Source organism: Pseudorasbora parva, chromosome 17, assembly GCF_024679245.1.
Source record: "Pseudorasbora parva isolate DD20220531a chromosome 17, ASM2467924v1, whole genome shotgun sequence".
Lineage (NCBI taxonomy): Eukaryota > Metazoa > Chordata > Actinopteri > Cypriniformes > Gobionidae > Pseudorasbora > Pseudorasbora parva.
The window spans coordinates 37259781-37283132 of NC_090188.1; the positions used below are offsets into that span (position 1 = coordinate 37259781).

Genomic DNA, 23352 nt, shown 5'->3' on the forward strand with positions numbered 1-23352 from the left:
AACTGTCAGGTCCCGAAAGTAAAAACTCCATTCATTTTCTCCATAGGGAAATTGATTTTGAACGATAAATTATAAATCTTTAAACACAGACAGGTGGCTAAGGGATGGTGTTTGCTCCTGCTAAAGCGTCAGCCCGCATTATTTTATAAAACAGTTCATATGTTTAAATAATCGAGTTTAACAGCGGAATGAAAACCTACATTGGTGAAAAACAACATTACCCATGATGCCGTACAGAAAATTCCACCAATCAGAGAGTCGAAAGAAGCAAGACGCACCAAGAGCTCTTTATCAACATTTGTAAATGAGTAGTTTTATATTTCTCAGTCGCTTTTAATTCAAATACGCTGTTTGCAGTGTTTCATGCGATTGTAGTTCTTCTCCTAATCCTTTTTTTTGTTGTGTTGTGATTCACCTCATAGCTGGTTGGCTTGGTTCATGGCTTATAACGCTTTAACAAAGACTTTTTTGAAATCCCTATGGGAGAAATGAATGAAAAAGAACCAGCGCAGCTGAAAAACTGTCCACGCCAACACTACAATGCTAACAACACAGGAGGAGCAACGTTATGCCAGCCAATCAGAATACACCAAGTCAGTTGGTGTGGACACTAAAAGTCATTTTATATTATAGCTATCGTTCTTGTTGTGAACAGGCCTTATTCCCATTTCATCCATCAGAGTGAAAATGGAAGGTTAATATCATCTGCAGTGCATTGTGGGATATAGTAGTCTATGCATACACATAAAACCACACAAAACAAGAAAAGAAGTACTGCAGCAATAGTAATAGTAGTATGCTATTCCGAACCAATCTTTGAGCCAATGGTGTGACATCAAGAACTATTATGACGAGAAAGAAAATTGCTCTTGTTGAGAAGAGGTTCTTCACCGAACCATTAAAGAACCTTTATTTTTAAGAGCACATTGTGATTTGAGAACACGCCACCATTGAGAACATGGTTTTGAGGCTGAACGTTTATATAACATGAAGCATTTGACGCACATATACTGTACATTCTTCGACTGCTTACACACAGTTTGAATATCAATGAGAGCAATGCTCCGTCGGTTGATGATTTATCAGACAAAGCATAAACGGGAAGGTGACTGGGTAACCACGAGGTCCTTCACAGGGGCGGGTGAGGTGATGAGACGGACTCCACACACACGAGCCGCCTCACGGATTGTACCATGCCATTTGACTCCCGCAATAACCGGAGCACATTTTTTTATTCAACAGAAAGGCCTATCTATTGGGGTGTTATTTAATCTTTTGTTATATATAATAGAAAAATATCCATTCACTATTTTCTCTTCTTTGAGGAACCACTGTCCTCTCAAAAGTTCTTTGAGACAAAATTAAGGCGTCAAGTTATTGTCATGAAGAAACTGGAGAACGGTTTGGCAAATGTCCCTCTATAAAGCACCCTAAAAAAATCAAGCTTATTTTTCTGTTTCCGTTCGTTTTTCTTAGAGAAAAGGACTGGACCTGGAAACATCTTTGCGACAACAATTCATTCTCTTTGAGACAAATTATGAACCATCTGTCAGTAAGGGAAAAAAGACAGCGGTTTAGTATTTTCCTTCTGTAGAATATCTGAAATCAAAGAGCAAAAAAATCACTTTATTAATTGAAATTTTTATCTTTTACTTCAGTAAAATATCTAAACAGTCCTAAAACAATTTACACAAGAAGCAAAACTGCATAAAAAATGTAATCTTCTGCCTTTCATAGTGTACTCCTTTGGCCATGAGCGTGGAAAGACACGTTCAGCATGTGAGTGCCTAGTGGACTTTTTGTAAGCGCTCAAGTCATTGGCCTTATTTCGTATTGACTTGTCTTCCATTATTTTTCTCATCCCATTGGCAAACTGTTTTTCCCCCTTGTTTTAAGGATAAATCTAATACAATTGTGTGAGGTTTATTTTTTAAATCAATAGAAAATTATAATACATTAATTTAAAAAAAGCTAAAACCCAACCAGATTCAGATATATTCTTCAAAAAAGCCTTATTTTGCTAGATTGCCTGATCTGCCGGCGATTTGATTTCGCCCGGCAACTCAGTCTGGAAACCCGTACATTCATTTGTACACACACTTTTGTAGGAACCAATCGCAGACTGGCTTATCCACCTGGCACGCTATTGGTGGGTTTAACACAATGACGGATAGAGAAGCGATGGGCCGTTGCCCGTTGATCACGCCTCTTGTGGTCTGATTGGTTGAAGGACTATCCAATTGCCTACAGAGTCATTTGAATAATGCTCGTTTATCACTCCTCGTGTGCAGTAGAAAATACAGAGCAGACTCCCCAGACCAATGTTCAATCTTAAATTGAGCTTGGTCTGGTGAAAGCCAGACAATTATTTTACACAATTTTGCTTCTCAAGTAAATCAAGTAATTTGTTATGAGGATATTTAGATGATCAAGACAAAAATTTGTGATTAAAAGAATGATTTTTTTGCTTTTTTAAGTGACGTGGGCTCTCTAGAGACTCCTCTTTCCCATCGCGGTTGTGCTTTTTCACCCACGGACTGATAACTTCTCTCTATTTATTTACTTATTCTCCCTTTGGCTGGTGATTCAATTGACCGCAAAAAATAAATATGACAAAAATAATCTTTGGATATTAAATACGCATCAACTCAAAAGCCACCCTCGCATCCGAAACAAGTCAACTCTATACGGAAAATGTCTGTTGTCCGAAGCACAGCTGTTGCTGTCGAAGGTGATTACAATAATTCAATTTGAAACATATACATATGAGTATACAGTATTTACATATACTCTGGATGCAGCTTATGTAAATTTGGCTTAAATATAATAACAACAATACTATGCTGTGATACAATGTTATCATTCCTTTACAACACGCACGCAGGCATCGACACGCGCTCTCCCACAAACGCACTACAAATGGACGCTTCCAACTACAGGTTTAGTGTCTCGAGCTAATCTCATTGTTATTGTTCAGAATGGTTAAAGGGCTTGGGATACAAATGCCAGTTTGTGTAAGGAGCTGTTTAGGAAGAGTAAACGGCTAATTCCTCCTTTTGCTGGCCACGAACGCAAAACCGAAACAAGCTATTCAAGTTCTTAAAAAGTCAAATCAGTGTAAAAAATATAAAGTACCTGCATAAGTAATGCATGACGTGACGGCTCCAGGAGCCACCTGACAAAAGAGCCATTTCTTTCACAAGGAACTGAGAGAAACATCCACAACAAAAAGGAAAGAAAAGAACATATACATATATATATTCATATTTATAAAATCAAACCAAAAGGGAAGAGAATGTTTTTCAAGCCAGTTAAATGCACCAATTGTTTTCTGGAACCAGACCGCGAAGTAAAAGACAGTAAAAGCTCCAACCGGGCCGTGTCGGTTTTGTCCGCTCCTGCCCTCCTCAGTGCTAGCGTTCCGAGGGGTGTGTTTAGGGATGGTTTCGGGACGGGCAGGGGGTTCAGCCAGCGGCCTTGTGCTTTCCTCCGCAGCATCCGCAGGCCACGCCGCAGCGGTGGCACACGTGAAGCGGCGGATAGCAGCACAGACAGGGCGCCAGCACCGACAGACCCAGCAGGGCCGTCCAGCGGAGGCAGAAACGTTCCTCGCCGGTGTCGCACGAGCACGGGTCCGAGTAGTCACCCTCCGGGTCGGACATGCAGTGGTACAGCATGCTGTCGGCACACCACATGAAGCTGACGCGGTGGATGCAGGTTCGAATGGGGTCGGGTGCGTCGTGGCACTGCCCGCGCCGGTTCTCCTCGTGGTTGAACATGTCCCGGCAGTAGGTGCAGCGCGATCGCTCTCCGTCCTCTTTCCTCCGCTTACCCTTGAGCTTGAACGCCCGAGGCTGGGTGGCCACCGCTTCGCCGCCGCCGCAGTGGCTCTTGAGGTCGCACTGGCTGAAGTCGGAGCTGGGCACGTAGGGGTAGTTGTAGTCGTGCTTCAAGGGTTCACTCTTAGCGATGTGAACGTAAGAGTCCGAGTCCTCGGGCTGGATGAACTTGTCCGGCACGGAGGCGTATCGGTAGTCCTCGTAGCCTGTGATCAGCCAGCGCTCCCGGGGGTTGATTCGGACGATCTCCTCATCCTCAAAGGGGAAGGGGTTCCTGGAGAACTTCTAAAAGGCAAGAAGAATACAAACGCATAAAAGTGTGCCCCATGATCATAGATAGCTATTGCATATTAGATAGATATTACTTTATCTGATTTAGTAATATCATTCAAATATTGATAATATTTAAATGTCAATTATTTTTGTGTTTCAATTCTTTAAGAGCATTTTTTGCTGTGTTTTTGAAATAGAAATATTTTGTGACAATATTAATGCATTAATTATTAAATTATTAATTAAGCTAAAGTTATAAATTTAAAAAAACTAACAAAATAACAGGAAACTTTTGAACGGCAATGTATTTTCTGAATTTACTAGTCTCCCAGCTCTAGATGACGTATTATTAAAGCTACACTGTGTAAGTTTTTTAGTTTATTCTTAGCTAAAACACTTAGTTCTTTCAAAAATATATGTGCTCATTAATGTATATTTACTTCTTTCAAGTAATAAAGTATTCTTGTAAGTTTATAATATGCCCGTAAAAATACATACGGGTGAGGGGTTCGAATGCCGGTCGCCATGTTGCCCCTCCATCTTGAAAGTACATTAGCCAAAGAGGGACATACCCGTAAATTCAAGCTTCGCTTTTTGCGTTTTAACACTCGATGGCACTCATTGACGAGGTCGAACTGGAAGCCATGTTAATCTTGGACTAAATTGGCCACCGTAGGAGTTAAAAAGAAATTGTAATTGAGAGGAACAGAAACTATTATTCACTGGATGGTCATATACCTTTACACCGCTAGATGGGGGAAAATATCACACAGTGTAGCTTTAATATTCATTCTTTCATGCAAATATATACTAGGCTCCAGTTTCTCGATATGATTCAAGGTGACGCACCTGATCCAAGCTGTAGCGCTCAGGCGGTCGGTACTGCAGGATGCAGCGATGCGGGTGAGGCTCGTAGAAGGTGGAGGTGGCCACTAGTTGTGTAGCATGCTCCTTCTTCTGAGATGAGTTTGAGGAGCTGTCGGTGGCAGTCTGAAGAACAAAGGGAAAAGAAAAGACAAACTCAGTCACAAACAACCTGCAGACATTTGAAAAACGAAAGCCGTCCTTTCCTGAGAAACATCAGGATGAAAAAACAAGAGCTGAACACACTACAAGTACTGTCCAGGAAACCGCGGGCAGTCTTGTCAAAAAGACGAGACGGGAATCCCGATCACAGACAGGTGTTTTACAGAGTAAATGCACTTTTCCATGACGTCATGGGCAAGCGCCATTGATTTACAGCTAAACATTAATACACCACACTCATATAGTGCACATAAACACACACGTCAGTGCAGTCAATCCGACGTGACGTGGCTCAACTTCAGTGTGCAATTAAACAAAAAACTCAGGCCTCAGGCCGCAGGATCTGTAAAAACCTCTGAAGTCTCCCTGTTATTAGAGGAACTCAAAATGATTCCAGCATGCTGGGATATAGGCCATCACACACAAAACCAACAGCTCCGGTCCGTAACATCACCAGAGAGACCTACAGAACACCTCAATGCTTGTTCTATGAACCAAAATCAAGACTTTCTCTTCCTGCTGAGGTAAAAAAAGTCCTTCTGACGTGTACCACTGTTTTTAATGTACAATATATTTTGTACTATAATGTAGCTAGGAACATCTAGCTATGAAAAATGAGTGGTCGAGTAGAAGGAAAAGGAGTGTAGATTTGCTCTGTCATTGCCAGGTTGGAGTGAAACTGAGACTCTGAAGCAGCCTGTCAGAAGAGGTCAATGGAAACGGCCACACGTCTTCTTCAAACGTACGAACAGAAATGCAGCGCTCTGTCTGGATGAGCTCCAGTGTAAACTTTCCAGCCTGGTCGTTAAACACAAAACATTAGAATGGTGCAGACAGACAGCTGCCTGCGGAGGTGGACCGAACAGACAGACAGAACGACAGACAGACAGACAGGCAGGGCGGATGGGAAGTGATTAGTGGCTGAGAGTCTGGACGTGATCCTTCCTTTGGCTGAACCGGATGCCTTCAACAACCACCTGCCAGGTGGAGTGCGAGCATGCACACACACACACACTTTGGGCTTTAAAAAGATGTATGTGGTTAGAAGAACATATGTCAAAAACTTATTGGCATAGTGAGAAACCAACTGAAAAAAACCCTACATTGTTTTTGTTTTGTTTTTTTGCTGTTAGTTTTGAGAAGCTAGCGTACAAAATTCACTTTTAGCAGATTAACAATTTTCAAATACTGGAAAGTCTGGAACAAATATGTGCACAAAACCAGTCATAAGTCGAGTGAGTATATTTGTGCAATAATATTGATGTTTCTTTTATGATAAAAATTATCAACCCATCAATTGTTGTCCTATCCTAACAAACCATACATCAATGGAAAGCTTATTTACTCAATATATTTTTAACCCTTTATCTTGGATGTATAAAGTCTCTAATAAAAAGTGAAGAGTTCGTCTGAACATTTTTTATCAGGCTCCTATGTTTAGGTTCAGTAATTTCACTTGAATGGCAATGAAAATGTTATAGGTTATTATTGAAATGCCTTATTTTCAAAAATGTTACTGTAGCCATTTTGTTGGTATTTAACACATTTAACAGTGTTTTGCTGCAAAGTCCATGTGTGCTTTTTTACCTCTTTGGACAACACAACATAGTAAACAGTTAAAAAATCATTAAAGATGCATTGCAAATGAAGAAAGCACAATTCAAAATGTAACGATGAAGAAACTGATCCACACAGTAGGGGAAGCTGTGATTCAAATGCTGAGATCTTTTCGGTTCTACAGAAGCACAAGGAACACTGCTGTGTTTACTTGCTACTCGTGAAATCATGTCATTGCCACTGTAACAATGGACAAAACATGATAAAATCTTGCGCCGTGGCAATTAAAAGTCGGCTCATATGCACGCCGTCATTCAAGAATGAGGACGATATCTGTGGCGACCCCTGACGGGAGTAGCTGAAGGTGAATTTTTTTTATTTTTTTTTATTTCATATTAAATATGGCAAAAACAATATAAGAATGATAAGCAAATAAGCAAACAAGTATGCACTGGGCTCCCCTAACAAGAGCAGCTGAAAGTGAGAGAGGTTTTATTTGATGTTATTTTGCATTCATCAGTTTTTTAAACTGCTATGTAGGGGTGCAGAGACGCTGGAGCCCGTCCCAGCATCTCGGGCTGTAGGCAGGGAAACATCCTGGACAGATGGTAAGTCCATCAAAGTGCGTTTATTTTATTTTAATGTCTTTTTAATGGGCTATGTTTAGTTTGTGTTTTGTAAAAACTTCTGGTTTTGACTAGCAAAAGCGGACTGCACTCTTCGATGTCTACCTAAACTCTCTCTTTTTAGGAAATATGTCAACGCAGAAGTGAAAACCGTGTTCATCAAACCATTGGCGGGGTCTGTCGGATCACTGGGATCAGATGATGCCGTGCCACTCAAACTGAGTTTTTCCATGTTTGAGACTAAACTCCAGCTGTGCGAGAGAAACAAAGAGTCTCCGGTGGCTGGCCGTGCCCTTGCACTCCGGCCCAAGCTCTGTCTCTCTCTCTCGTTCTCTCTGTCCTAGTCCAGCCTGGCCGGGCCTTGATTTCCCCTTCGTGTTCATACAAAGACCTCAGAACTGCTGGCCAAAAATAATACAGGCGTCCCTCAAATCACCGCCAAGAGAGCCTGAGCTGACATGATTTAAAAATACGTTTAGGAGGGTAGCTGGGGCTGGACTGCTGGAGATAATTAAAAATACAGACCCTTTCAGATGTTTACATTGCAGGTCTAAAAAACACTGCTCCAAAGAACTCAAGCAGTTTAATGCTGACTTAGATATAAAAATAGTGAGCTGCCTACTGCCTAAATAAGCAGCTGTCTTCTAAGGCAGCATCCTAACCTAGATGGAAGCTACACACTTGGGTATGCTCCACTTCCTCGTTCAGCTCGGTCATTACTTCACACAATTAAGTACAAGTCATTCAAAAAACACACTGTTGACCCTAAAAGTAGTCTACGTAGTGTTCCTTTTGTTTCTAACTCTTGTTTCTAGCAAGTACATTGGTCAATAAAATAAAATGGAATGCATTCAAATATTAGTTTTATTTAACATATTGGATTATTGGATGTTTGCGTAATACTCTGACTTACAATTTATCTCTACATGAGGACGAGATTTGTCCGTCAATAAATGAGGAAAAATTAACTTTGAAAAAATATGTTTTGTTGTAAATTTAAAAGTAATGGGTTACTTTACTAGTTACTTGAAAAAGTAATCTGATTACTTATAATGCATTATGACCCCCAACAGTATGGTCATTTGAATATACTCCAGGGTTTCTAGAGATACAAAGTCATATGCTAATCGGTGAAGTAACTCTTTAATAGGCAACATAATCATGCAGCCTACCTTTTTGAACAGTTTTCATGACAGAAATACGTTTAAAATGCTAAAATGCTGCCTAGATAGGACGTTCACAAGACTGATGTACAGATTTTGTAACAGAAACGAAGAACATAACAGAGAACACAAAATGGCACACTAAACTAAATCACTAAACCCCACCACAAAATCAACCGTCTTATCGAAAAGCTCTAAAATTGTGGCGTAGCGCAGATAACAAGAGAGTTCAAAGGCACATGTGGCCCAACTCTGATTCAAAGGCATACCTTCCCAGCAGCAGAGCCGATGCCGGGCCATTAATGACGCGCAATCAGTGGCACAGCGGGGGAGGGCGGAAAGATAATGAGGGGGGGACTGAAGTCTTTTGGGTAATTTCACAAATGGGCCCTCCTTCATTAAGTCTGAGGCTGGCCACCCTATGGCACGAAACCACACTAGACCAATCCAAACTGGGCTGGCAGAACAGTCTGAGCAGTAAACTGGCTATAACCGGACATACCTTAATGTGGCCCCATAGGATTTACTAAGAAAGAAGTAGCATGAAGAGCACAAAAATAGAAGCAGAGGTCACAAACAGGACCATACATAGACCAAAGCTGAGTGCAGGGGTCAGAAAAAGTAATGTAAGCCTTAAAAAACATATGGGATGGACTGATTTCTACATAAGCAACAACAAAGGCAGAATTTGGATTGCGACAGTTATTGACAAAAGCAATCTTTGTTGTGAGGTTATTTGGGCGTTGCAAGATGGTTGCTTATGTGTTCCGAATGTTTTTAGTATACTTTTAGTATAGGTTATTATAGGGTTTTCTGGGTCGTTGTGAGCCCTCTCTCAAATGTCTAAGACAGGGGTGCCCGATTCTGTTCCTGGAGATCCTTGCAGAGTTTAGATCCAACCCTGATCCAAGAAACCTGTGTGTAATTATCAAGTGCTCCTGATCCAGATCTTAATAAGCTGGTTCAGTTGTGTTTGGTCGGGGTTGGAGCTGAACTTTGCAGGAAGGTAGATCTCCAGGAACAAGATTGTGGACCCCTGGTCTAATGGCGCTTTTCCACTGCGACTCGGCTCGCTTCACTTTGGCTTTTCGACTACAGTTTAGTAACACTTGGGTGGGCTTAGAGACTGATCGCTATAGTTGCGCTACCACCGGGACTATTGACCATGATACAGCCATTTCTTTTTTCAAGTTTCGTGCAACGGTCGTTTAAAAAAGTTGTGGGAACAAATGATATGGCGGTGGCTGTTGCTGACTATTTAAATCTAGCAGGTTTGGTTGTCTTGTGTCACAAATCCAATGACGCTGGTAGTGATGATTCTCTCTGTACCTGAGGTGGTTACTAAAAAAAATACCAGGTACTAGATTTCGAAGCCCAAAAGTGAGCTGTACCGAGCCGTACCATGCAGTGGAAAAGCAGCAGAGTTCTCTAACCATGCACACTTTTCTAACCAGACTTGTCTAACCACGCGCCTTGATTTTTTTTTGTCCAGAAGGTGGCAAGACCGGCTTGTTTAACAGTCAAAATTGAAACTGATGAGATGGAGAAAAAAACAATAAACTTCTGGACACCTCCACAACAAAAAGATGCCTGAGCTGATGAACGCTTAAAAGAGTTAAACGAGTACAAAGACATTTAAATCTGTCATAACTTCTGGAGAGAAATGGCTCAATATGCAATGGCGAATATCTTGAGCCCACGTATCAAGCGCTTGTCTTCGAGCATGCTATCACATGGAGAATGTTTGAAAGTCTACGAGTTTGACCATTTCCATTTGCTAACCGTTTACATTGAGTACTTTAGGCTTTAGTTTTAGTCAATTCTAATAGCAAAGCAACATGTCTTGAGGTGCTGCATGCTTTAAATCAAACACACCTACATCTTGGATGCCCCTCATGCATCTGTAAGCAGATAAACATAACATTTTCCTTTTTGGGTGAACTATCCCTTTAAAGGTTACCAGTTAACATTGTAGGTCTGAGCATAGTTGGATTTGCTGTACATCAAAAGCTTTCCTGCAGCTGAGGTCAACCGCAGCAATCGGATTTGATCGCACCAAATGCCCGCCATCGCTAAACGTGTGTGCGGTCAGCGTGTGCTCAACGTGCATGACTGATGCTATCTGGAAATTGTGTTATATTCCGTATAGAACTCCAAACCACTGACAACAAGGGTTTTATGGTGTTTTTCAGCTATAATTCCTCAATAAGACAATCCAGGGAGTGAAAAATGTGCTGGAACTAATTGGGTTCCAAGTCAAATTGCCTGTAATTAGCCACCTTGAGCCTGAGGCGGGCGGCCCGGAGGTTGGAAGGGCACCGGTAGCTTTTCCACTGCTGTGATTAGTGCAGAGAGCCTTTACGTACACATACTCCACATGCAGATGCCCAACGCTGCTAAGGACCGGAGAGGACAACAGAATAAAGGTTCTCTACCTCCTGCATAAAGAAGCATTGATTCTTTCCACCTCATTTTTTCCCCTCTTCCCAGAACTGTTAGTCTTCCACATCCCACTTCCTCTGAGCATCCTCCAGGGCCCTGGCTGTGAGCTTTTTATACAGCAAAGCCTTATCCTGCCTGACTGCTGCACAGGAAGTTGTTTTTTGTCATTTATATATTTCCTCCCAACACACACACACACACTGCACAGCCCAAATTGCCAGAAACTCTACCTTACTTTATTAAAGTATAGAGTAAAGCGTGTATTCATGCAATATGTAAATCAGATACACACCTGAAACAAGAAAGTCATACTAAGCTCAAATAGATCCAAATAATGGGATTGTTTAACTAAAATGTTCAATTACTTCACTATAAATCATAGTGTATCTTTATGAGTAGACTTTTTAACTAAAAATAATGTCATGACAATCTTGCCAGACAATACGGCTTAGACATTCGGTCATAAATATCTCCTGTGTGCTCTCCAGAAGAAAGCCGGTCATACCAGTGTTATTTTAGTATCATTTATATACTGTTCTAGTTCTAGTAATATTTTGAATTAATATGGTCTTTAAATTCTTCAAATTGTAGTAATGTTGTTGTGTTCTTGTCATTTTTATTCGTTTTGTCTATATAGTTTTTTATTAAGTTTACTGAGGGTGTTTTCACTAGCACTTTTGGTGCGCATCCCATGTTTGATTGACATCAGAGTTTGGTTTGTTTCTTCGAACTTGTGTGCGGATCCATGAACCGTACCCGAGTCTGCCTTTAAACATTTAACATTGATCAGCAAACATAAACAAAAGCGATGATGATAGTGTAAATTATAATTATTATTTGTTTTAAATATTTACAATATTCAAAATATACTGTGGTTTTGCTGGTGAAATAAAATGAATAGAAATTGCAATCATTTTTATGACATTTTATGTTGTATTATAAATGGACATTATATATGTATGTCTTGTTAAATAGGTACGTAAATAAATCAAAATAATTCATGTACTGAAAATAGATTTTACTTAAATTTACTTCTAAAGTTTTGAATCTGCTTGGTTACATTGGCCGTTTGGTTGAAATGACATAAATTTAAAAAAAAAAAGACAATGTATTACGTGAAAATGTCATTTCTGATCAGTTCGAGGTGCTGTGGGAACAAGTATCCCAAACCCATGCGTCTCAGAGCACATGAAAGACACACCCTGCTAAATGCCCAGCATTCAGAGACGCGAGTCCTTTCCCTGATCTGAATGAGCTAAAACGAGCTGAGGTTAAGTATAGGTTAGCTCACGAGGAACCGTCAGGAGGAATGTACATCCCAGCAAAGGAACAACTCCCCTCGACATAATCGCCACGAGCTGTAAATCCAGACCCGCATTTCTGCTGTCTGCGGCCACTTGCCTCACACGGCAATATATGGAAAGGTCATCAACACCAGCTCCCAACCAAACAACTGCGCCAACGACCTCACGTGGAAGTGTGCGTCCACTCGCTTCCGAGCGGGTCTGACAGCCGCAGAATGTGTGTGTCCTGCAAAACAGGTAGGTTTTAAAAAGAACTGCCGCACGGCAGTAAATCTCGTCCTGTTTTTTTCTGAACGCGTCAAACTGCACAAGAAGAGCATAAATTCCAGGACGGAAAGAAGTGTTGGATTAAGTTTCCTTTCAAGCTCAGGGTCCTTGGCTTAGCAGTCTACCCTTTTGGCCTGAAAGCGAGACAGACAGCGAGTGAAAGAGGAGCCATGAGGCTTCCCCTGTGCGTGCCCCCCTCCTTCCACCCAGGGCGGCAGTAAATCAGGATGGCAGTTAGCTAGGAAGCAGCTGCTAATGATAGTTTTACTGGGGAGAGCAGGAAGTCATCTCCTGACCCCGCCTGTTGCTCCTGGTCTCCTGTGACTGTGACAGTAAGTGGGCAAAAGCCAAGCGTCAGAACAGCTTACTCAGAAATGGCCACAGGAAACCTGCCTGCGCTGCTATCACATCCACCATCTTCAAAAAACAAAGGCCCGTCTCTTCCACACTGGGAAAAAACATCACAAGGACTCTTTTCTGGGACACTTCACACACACTCAAAGCTGAATGGAAGAGGAAGTTACTAAATATTACTTTTAAAATGTATATGTCCTCAGTGCACAATAGCGTGAAACAACACCTACCGCCGATATGTTTGGGTGAGGAAACAGGAAAAGTGAAGAACATGTCTGGCTCATACAAAAAATAGAATAAATTTAAATATAATGCCACAAATTAATACATTTCTGCATGTCTTGTGTGGGGCTTTGTGTATATATATATATATATATATATATATATATATATATATATATTATATTATATATATATTTTTTTTTTGCATTGAATTTTTTGTTACAATTTTGTAGTTTATTTTTTTAATGGTAAAAAATATTGTATAACTGAACTGAAAAATAACTAGAATAATGGGATTATCCAACATTTATTAAAAAATTTAATTGCATTAAACATTTATTAAAAATGTCTGGACACATTTATGATTATAGGAATATGATGAAAATTGAAAAATAATCAAATGTAATAAAAAAAATCTAAATTAAATGTCTTACTTTTTCTATTGATTTTCAGTTGTCCTGGGATTTTTTTTTCTTTTCTCGAGATTCATCTACTGGTATGTTGGACAGTATGACATGGACTGTTTATACAGTGATGATGCATTAAAGCGTCGTGAAAACCATATGACAACAATCTCACAAAAATTGTATTATTACTAACAACTATCATGCTTGCTAAATATTTTTTTTGAATAAAAGCTCTTACTGTGAACACATCATCATCTCCAAGTTCAGCCTCATTTTGGAGAGTTGAAGAGGAAGTTGTGGAACCTAAAATAAAACACACAAACAGGAGACATGAGCCGACGGACCTTCACATATCCTGTCTGTTAATGGTGGTATTTGAGGTTGGAGAGAGAAAGAAACTGACAAGAAGACAGTGTAAGATTGATTGATGGATGAAACACAACTCCGGCCAGATGTCCTAGAGCGTATCACTGACACCTTAGGCATCCCATTGCTAATATATAGCCTCTCCACCCTTAACATAGGCAGTTGTAGTTTATTCAAAGTCTTGCAGCACATTTAACACTATGCTACAGGCATTTGCATTTGTTGTACTAAACAAATACACAATATACAAAAGAGTAAAAGCGGTTTGGTAGTATGCTGTTGTGAACATCTCTTTCTTTTAAATATAAATTTTTGTTTTGTTTTGGATAAGCAATTCATTTTTGTTGTTTTTCTAGCTAATACAACAGTGGCCTTAGACTTCATACTGACGCCTACTGGTGTGGATGCATTATAGCACACACATTTTCTCATGTTTCTCATTTATTGATGCAATTGTGGACATACCCTATTCACTGACATATTTCACTGACATAAAAAGAGTAGTCAGCAGGTTATGTGAGCTCAACATGGCTGCCAGCATGAGGGGAGACCCCTCTTGTATATGACTAGAGTCTTTATCTTATGCGAGTGTATAGCACTTTAACTCTTTACCCGCCATTGAGGGAATTTTTGACATTTATAAGTCAGCGCTTTCCCATCATTGAAGAATTTTCTCTCCCTTTTTTCACTGTTTACAGTAGGGGGAGCTATTACACTTCTTTTGAGTACAGAATCTCTGGATCAAAACACAGGCGAAAAAGAAACAGAAACAAGCGATAGCATATGTAAAATAACGCGATTATCCACATTAAGCTCCACACGGCACTGGGGGGTTAATAAAGGCCTTCTGAAGCAAAGTGGCATATTTGTGTGAGAAAAAATCCATATTTAAATCTTTATAGGCTAAAATAACTACCTTTCAGCGGTCAGCGGTACGCAAGTCGACTTGCACTAAAAGAGTAACCCTTGACAAATGCGTATTTACAAACGCAGAAGCGCAGAGGATTGATCATTTTAAAAGTGAAATGTGACTACAGGACTGTGCAAGTTTAGGGGCAGTCGATGGACTCGATAGACTGGATAGACTGGATAGATTTAAAAGATACTTTTACCATTTGAAGGTACTTAACATTTGTTTATATCTAAATATTTTTTGTGGAGTAGAAAACATTTTTTTAGTGCGCTTATAAGCCTGGATACATGCAAGTATTTTTGATACTCACCCTCTGTTATGTCCTCCATGGCTTTCCGCACACCTCTGTCAAAGGCACGGGCATCGGCGGGGCTCTGGAACGTCAAGCCGCATTTTTTGTTTTCGACCTTCCAGTGGTGAAATGTGGGCGTGGCCTTCGTGTAGATCAGATCCTTCCTCACGAAACATTCCAAAATCACCTGCCAGCCAAAACAAGTGAGACATATCTGAGACTGAGCCCACAGCCTTCTGCTGCTGCTGCACTGCTAGAGGTCATTGCCTGAGAAAAGTCTTGCAAATCACATAACAAATGGATTTGTAACCAGATTCGTCTTGGAAAAGAACCCAGCATGCAAAACTCCCCTGGTTGTAAATCAGCTTGATTTCCTAGAAGCCCCTGGGGAGGAAGACTATGAATATTCGTGCCACACCTGCTTGTCTTTGAGCCGCTCGCCATGGATGAGGAAGTCGCTGTGGCCGGTCAGCTCAGCAGGCATCACCTTACAGACGCCCACCCTGCTGAGGCCCCCCCCTTCCTGTGCCAGCCATCCCCCACTCGAGTCATCTCGGGTCATGACCACCGCTTTGACACGCACAATGTAACTGTCACTGAGAAAGAGAGAGAAAGACACATGAATGGGACGAAATCCAAATGAGGGATATTTGAAACTAATTTTGTTATTAAATAAATGTGACTGTTATGATGATTTAAATTTTAAATGTCGTTGATTTAAATTTCTGTAGCATCCCTAGTGAAAAAAAACCTACACCAGAATGTATTTCAAAAACACATTTATTTGATACTCAGTAGGGCTGTAACGATTCTCTGTGTCTCGATTCAATATAAATCACGATACTGAACTAGTGATACGATATGTATTGTGATATTTTAAGCCAAAATAAAAAGTTCATTATTTTTTTTACTTTATTATTATCATTATTGTGTTATTAGGATCCACAAGTATCCCCCCATTGCATCATTATATTCAACATGATATATACCGTAATTCCTCAAATAAAGACCAGGGCCTTTATTCACCTGAACTGCCGATGGGTACTGGCTTTTATTAGGGGCAGGCCTGTATTTTTAATTCAATCTGTTTGAAAAATAATTGCTAATAAATAAACCGTTTTAAATTGAAAGCGATCGTTCGAGTGGACAAATATAATTGATTTTTTTTAAGTATAGTTGTGTAGACTTTTAAGCACTTTTTATTTTAATATATCTCTTTAGATAAATATTATTTTCTACTTTAAAAAACTATAATTTTGTTATTTTTCTAATAGTTGCACTTGAGGGAAAAAGCTTCCTCTTAAGAATAGTTGTGCACTTTTAAACACTTTTTTAACAGGGTGAGTACAGGATGATAGAGTTTACTTTTTTGGGTAACACATTAACACATTTACTGACATATTGCTTGAGACTTTATTTTATTCAAATTTATTTGGAGTACTTTTTTATTGCACAATGCACATTTCTCAATATTAAACTAAAATGTGTTTTAATATCACTATTAGTAAGGATAGTAGGATCTCCGTATAATATCAGTCTTTAAATGCAAGATATTTAAAGTGAACCTAAAATAATATACTTGCAACAGTTCCACTTCAGCACAATCAAATATACTTAAGAATATCTTTAGTTGAACTTCAGCAGTATTTCTAGATAATAAAGGGCATTACTTACAAAATTAGTTTCCAATTTAGCAGACTATATTATATTTAGCAGACTATGCTAATATTACTAATATTATATACTATTAAGTATATACATTTAATATACCAACAGTACAATTGCATGGTATTTAAGTACAAACATATGGAAATGTATTTGTAGTATACATAAAATTAATGTATCTCAAATACATTTTGGTATATTTATTTTTGTAAAGTAACATTAAAGTTTGATTCATTGTGAAAAACATTGATTCAAAACTCAAATTATCACATATTCACAGTAGCCCCCGTGGTGGCATTAAATATTGTAGTAAACATTCTGGGAAATATTGTCTTTATGAACTTATGTGTGATTTAATATTCTTTTTTTTATGCTTATTGAATTTTAACTAGGTTTTAACTGTATTTTACTTCTTATTGTTCTTATATATACTTCTTATTCGGTTTAAAATGTAATTTATTCCTGAGATGCAAATCATAAATCCCCTCTTTAGTGTCACATGATCCTTCAGAAAGCATTTTAATAGGCTTATTAGCGTTTTAAGAAACATTTCTTAATATATTTCTTTGATGAAAAATAAGTTTAAAAGTAATTACGTATTTGAAACTGAAATATTTTGTAACATTCGACACCGTTTTTGCACTTTTGATCAATTTAATGCTGAATAAAAGTATTAATTTCTTAAAAACAATGTTATGGAGACCAAACTTTTCAATGGTAGTGTAATTTTTAATAAATACCTTGATTTATTGATTTGATCATAATCATTAAAACACATTTTAGTTCAATAAAAAAAAAGACAAAGACATGAATGGGACATAATCCAAATTAGGGATTATCTGATATTTACTGATATTAACACATTTTGTCATAAAAAATGACTATGAAAATCATGATGTTTTGCTAAATGTCTTTGATTCAAATTTAATTACGATCCCTAGTGAGAGAAAAAAAATCTATATCAGAATGTATTTAAAATAATTGTATTAAAGTATACTGCAAATCCATGACCACATTTACTGACATATCGCTTGAGACTTACTGAGCTTTTGATATCACTTTTGAATAGTGTATTCAATGTATAAATACATTGATTTATTGATTATATCATAATAATTAAAACACATTTTATTTCAATAAATAAAATATTTTATTTTAGCCATATCCTAGCCAGCCATACTCTAACTCCAGCTGTGTATTTTCCATTCATCTGCGGCTGTGCACAGTTATGTCAGACATAGCAATGGGGAAATCAAGCCTCAACACCTTAGGTCAAACCAAGGCGGCCTGTCAGTATGACATTCACAATAATCACAGCGGTACACACAGCCAGAGGGCAAGGCGGCAAAATTAAAACCAAATTTAAAAAGTCATCCCAAGAGGCATCTTCACTCACAGTGAGGGTCCAGAGCTCAAGCCACGTATACTTTCAAACTAACTCGAGCGTTCTTCCCCTGTAAAGCTGTGAAAGTCAGCAGTCAGCCTTATATGGTAATCTGAGCTGGCGTGTTCAATAATTAACCAGAGAAGGAGAGCGGACGACTGAGCCAGAGGAAGGAAACGGCCTCATGTACGTGTGAACGCTCACCATCTACATTAGGACCTCAAACGTCTGACTCACAAATAACCAGGAGGAAAGAAAAAAAACACTTATCAGTTGTTTCCCACCAGATAGTAGTGAGATTAAATGGAGAGCAAATGAAGATGTATCTGATTCTTCTTGACGTAAGTAATAACCCTAGAACTCTCACGTTTCTCCTCTAGAATTGCAGAAGAGATCTCAACGATGTCCCAAACCGTGCTCAGACAGATACAAGCAGGAGGAAATGACTGGGAGAAACCACAACACTCAATATAGTAAAGGAAGTCCGATCCGATCAGATAAAAGAGCCAGCTGCTTTTCTGGTAAAGGCTGCATTCGCTTTAGCAGGACCTGACAAATGTTGTCGAATAAAGAAGCAAAATGTATGATGGCATTTTTATCACATAATATTGGTGATTTGCCAATTAATGAAAAACAGAATTAACCAAAAGTTTGGAATAATGAGGCCCCAAAGCTGCCTTTATTTGATCAAATATACCGTAAAAAATAACACTGCTAATTATTATTACAGTTTTTAAAAAGGTATGTACGGTATTCCAGTGATCAAAGCGGCATTTTAAGCATCATTACTCCAGTCTTCAGTGTCACATGATCCTCCAGAAATCACTCTGACATGATGATTTGCTGCTCAAGACATGTTGAAAACTTTTTTTTTTTGGTTAATATATAATTTTTTCCATTATTTGATCAATAGAAATAAAATAAAAAAACAGCATTTATTTGAAATAGAAATGTTTTGTAAAAATAAAAAAATCTGTATTGTCACTTTTGATCAACTTAATGCTACTTCATAATGCTGTATTAATTGCTTTTTAAATTATCTTACTTAGGCAAACTTTTAAATGGTAGTCTTCCGAAATGTGTTTTTGTCTTACTTGTCTAAGGCCTAGTCCAAACATACATAGGTCATTTTATAAACTTAGTAAAAAAAAAAAAACATCATATGACCACACAAGCATGGTTTAAAAAAAAATCTCTGTCCACATGAAAACGCAAAAAAAAGCTGCAAAGCGCTGATATGCCATGTTGGCCAATCAGAAGCCTGAAGAAAGGTTATTACCGGTTCCGGTACAACATCAGTCATAAGCATTTTTTTATTATTACTTTTTTAATATCATAAACCAGAAGACTACATGAGACATTTATTCAAAGTAAAGAAAAACATTGTCAATAAGTATAGTGACCTGCGTAGTTTTCCATTACGACGCCTCTGTTCCTCAACATAATGGGAAAACGGTGTGTGTATCTGTATAAGCTCTGTTAGCACAGTTATTAGCAGTAATATTTTGGCTATGTCCGCCACAGACTCGCCTCATGTAATCAAAGGAGACAGCAGCGCACAATCTGACATCAAATGAAGGAGATAACAGCGCGCCTGCCGACGTCACAAGCCAAAAGTTTACCAGCTACACTACAAGACTGAAAAAGTTTCAGAAAATGTTCACCTTGGCAGTTTTCAAAAAAGTTGGCTTTCAGTGACCGGATACTGCTTTTGCGTGTGGATGCAGAAAACACTGCGGTTCTGAAAATACCTGTGTTCGTGTGGACAGGGCCTAAAAGTGTAGATTTCAGACCTGTCGGGATGGTTTTTGTGGGAAATTGGTACATGTGTGTGTGTCTCGCCATTCCCATAGAGAAAAGTTGCTCCTGCTCCTTTGACACTATGGTGTGGGTGTGTCATTGGGGAGTTGTCACAACAAGCTAGAAAGGTTCCTCTGCGATGTGAAGTCCTTATGAAGAGCATCTAGAACAATCTGAGATTCTGTCTAATGAAAGAGAATACAACCGGATCTACAAAACATGCCACATGAGCGGGTATTACGGTCATCCATTTGTAATTATTACACACAGTGACTGGCCCAGGGCCTACGCAGATGCGGCTCCTCTAGTGGAAAGAAAATAGAGAAATGCTGTCTGTGGGATTAGAATTAATGAGGGAGGAAGTCCTGTGGGAGCAGCACCGTCTAATGTACTTACACTCAGAGAGCCAGGCCAGGGGATTGTCTCTATGCCAGAGTCATTCAATATCAGCAGCTAATTAAAATCAAATCAAATGTAACTCCTCATAAAACTAGGTGTTTTTCATAATTGAACAAGCGGCGGGCTGATGATTCGCCTCTAAGCTGCAGCTGTCGGTGTCTGGAAGCACACGTCCTTCATGTCCCGTACGGTGTCTGGGGTCCAAAAGGTGTGTGTGTGGGTGTGTGTGTGTGTGTGTGTGTGTGTGTGTGTGTGTGTGTGTGTGTGTGTGTGTATGTATGTATGTATGTATGTATGTATGTATGTATGTATGTATGTATGTATGTATGTATGTATGTATGTATGTATATATATATATATATATATATATATATATATATATATATATATAGCACTTTCTAGCTTGTTGTGACAACTCCCCAATGACACACCCACACCATAGTGTCAAAGTAGCAGGAGCAACTTTTCTCTATGGGAATGGCGAGACACACACACACATGTACCAAGTTTTTATTTTATTTTAGTGTTACTATAGTTATTTATTAATATTTTGAATTAGCGGCTTTATTTGATTTCAGAATAATTTTATGTTTGTTATGTGCTTTAAAAAAAATTTGATATTAGCAATTTCTTTCATTTTTAGTAATACAAAATATTTATTTCACTTATAGTTGCCAAGACAACATTTATAAACCCATTTAAGTTTTCTAATATTTGTATTATATATATATATATATATATATACACATAATCATTATATATATGTATGTATGTGTGTCTGTGTGTGTGTGTGTGTGTGTGTATGTATGTATTTATAATTTATATGTACATACGTTAATCATATAAATATTGTTATCTCATTTAATGTGTGTGTGTGTGTGTGTGTGTGTGTGTGTGTGTGTGTGTGTGTGTGTGTGTGTGTGTGTGTGTGTGTGTGTGTGTGTGTGTGTGTGTGATTAAATGAGACCTAAAGATTTTGCTAAATTAACTAATTCAATTGTGTACAATATTTAATGAAAACCCAGAGAAATGATTAAAACCATAAAATAGATGTTTATTATCAAGGCTGTAGGTTTTGGAGCAAACATAAAGGGAAACTGCCATGCCTGTTATTCCAAAATGCGGTCAATGTCCGTCAATTAGTTCACCGGCGGATATATTTGATTAAAAGCAATGCTAATATTACCGAAAGGCTTTCTCACGTTGAATCTAAAAGAGGACGCATGATAAAACCTGGATGTTAAATGCAGAAAGGCGAGCGAAAATGTCACTGAAGTATGTGTGAGTGTTTATGTCTGTGTGTGTGAGAGAGTGAGTCATTCTATCCATCTGTGATGTGGAAATTTACAAAAAAACAGTCCTTTTCCCTCGCTTTTCCCTCGTACAGTTTGAAAGATCGCACCCCGTTACACACCGGTGAGTGCAGGAGGGCACAAGAGGGTAAAGGGCTGAGAGATAAATTACAAACGGAAGAACAAATACGAATGATTGTCAATCTGAACATGTACCATCATTTTATGCCAAAGCATTGCCCCTTAAGACACTGAATTCTTCTCTTACATTTCGAACACACTCGTATTAGTCACTCAATGTAATGTCTGCTTAAAATTAGAGGCTGCCGTTTCCTTCCTGTGTGATGTCATTGTTGCTTCCTGTTGTTTATCTCCTCTGTCCTTCCAAGGACACTAGACATTTATAACAGAAGACTTTTATCTTTATGGCATTTGAAGTCATCAACATATTTTAGAATTCATGCATTTCATATTCTTTCTTTATTTGAGCAAATACATCAAAATCACGCTACAGTATACTGAACAAAGAATCGGAACAATAAAATATTCCCGTTCCGTTTGAGCAATGGATTTCTATGATATCTTGATCATTGTATTCACGTTCATTTGGTTCAGATAAAACTCAACCTGCTTTTAATGCCATTCGCTGGACATCTCATGTCAAAGTGCAAGAAGCAGTGAAATATAATTTTTACAGAAATGTCACCACAGCGTCTTCCAATGAGCCTGGGTTGGGTTTGGAACAACATGAGGGTGAGTAAACATTGACGAAATGTTCATTTTCATTTCAGATGTTATCAGACTGGTTTTTGCCTACACAATATATTTCTAAGAGCCGTATCGAGTATGAGTGTGACAAGACCCTCATGTCATGATTTGATAATGAACTTACGGTACGATATGATATTCCCCCATTGCATTATAATACATTATATTCAACATTACACACTGATCAGGTATACAATTATGACCACCTTCTTAATATTGTGTTGGTGTTTCGGCAGTGGACAGGGGTCAGCATGGGCACCCTGACTGGTCTGTGGATATGCAGCCCTAAAAGCAACAAACTGCGATGCACTGTGTATTCTGACACCTTTCCATCAAAACCAGCATTAACTTCTTGAGCAATTTGAGCTACAGTATCTCGTCTGTTTGATTTGGACCACACGGGCCAACCTTCGCTCCACACCTGCATCAAAGAGCCTTGGCCGCCCATGACCCTGTGGCCGGTTCTCCACTGTTCCTTCCTTGGAGCACTTTTGATAGATACTGACCACTGCAGACCGGGAACAGCCCACAAGAGCTGCAGTTTTGGAGATGCTCTGACCCAGTCGTCTAGACATCACAATTTGCCCCTTGTCAAACTCGCTCAAATCCTAACACTTGCCCATTTTTCCTGCTTCTTACACATCAACTTTGAGGACAAAATTTTCACTTGCTGCCTAATATATCCCACCCACTAACAGGTCCCGTGATGAAGAGATAATCTGTGTTATTCACTTCACCTGTCATAATGTTATGCCTGATCTGTGTATAGTAATTTAATGTAGTACTGACACTTAAACTCTGTACACTTGAATTTTTTCTCACAGAGCAATTAAAATTTTTTGCGTGAACTATACACAATAAAGATTTATCAACGATACATATTGTTGCTAGCCTAGAAATCTAGACGCACCCTAGCGGCAGAAAATTTAATCTGCCCGCGAGTGTCGTCTAGCAACTCTCAATACCCTTCTGAGCTGTATTCCCCTAACTCTT

At 38.9% G+C, this 23352-nt stretch overlaps 1 protein-coding gene across 2 annotated transcripts in view; it reads right to left on the reverse strand.

Annotated features, from left to right (window-relative positions):
• Nucleotides 1-2102: 2102 nt before the first annotated feature.
• The window catches only part of spred2b (sprouty related EVH1 domain containing 2b), a 44320-nt gene continuing 23070 nt past the window's right edge, over nt 2103-23352 (reverse strand). For both annotated transcript variants that reach the window (XM_067420784.1, XM_067420785.1), the window contains exons 2-6: nt 15470-15647; nt 15070-15238; nt 13719-13783; nt 4962-5102; nt 2103-4124 (exon numbers count right to left, since the gene is read on the reverse strand). In XM_067420784.1, the coding sequence (XP_067276885.1) occupies nt 3465-4124; nt 4962-5102; nt 13719-13783; nt 15070-15238; nt 15470-15647 (1213 nt within the window). In that variant the 3' untranslated portion in view covers nt 2103-3464. The remainder of the gene's footprint in view (nt 4125-4961; nt 5103-13718; nt 13784-15069; nt 15239-15469; nt 15648-23352) is intronic.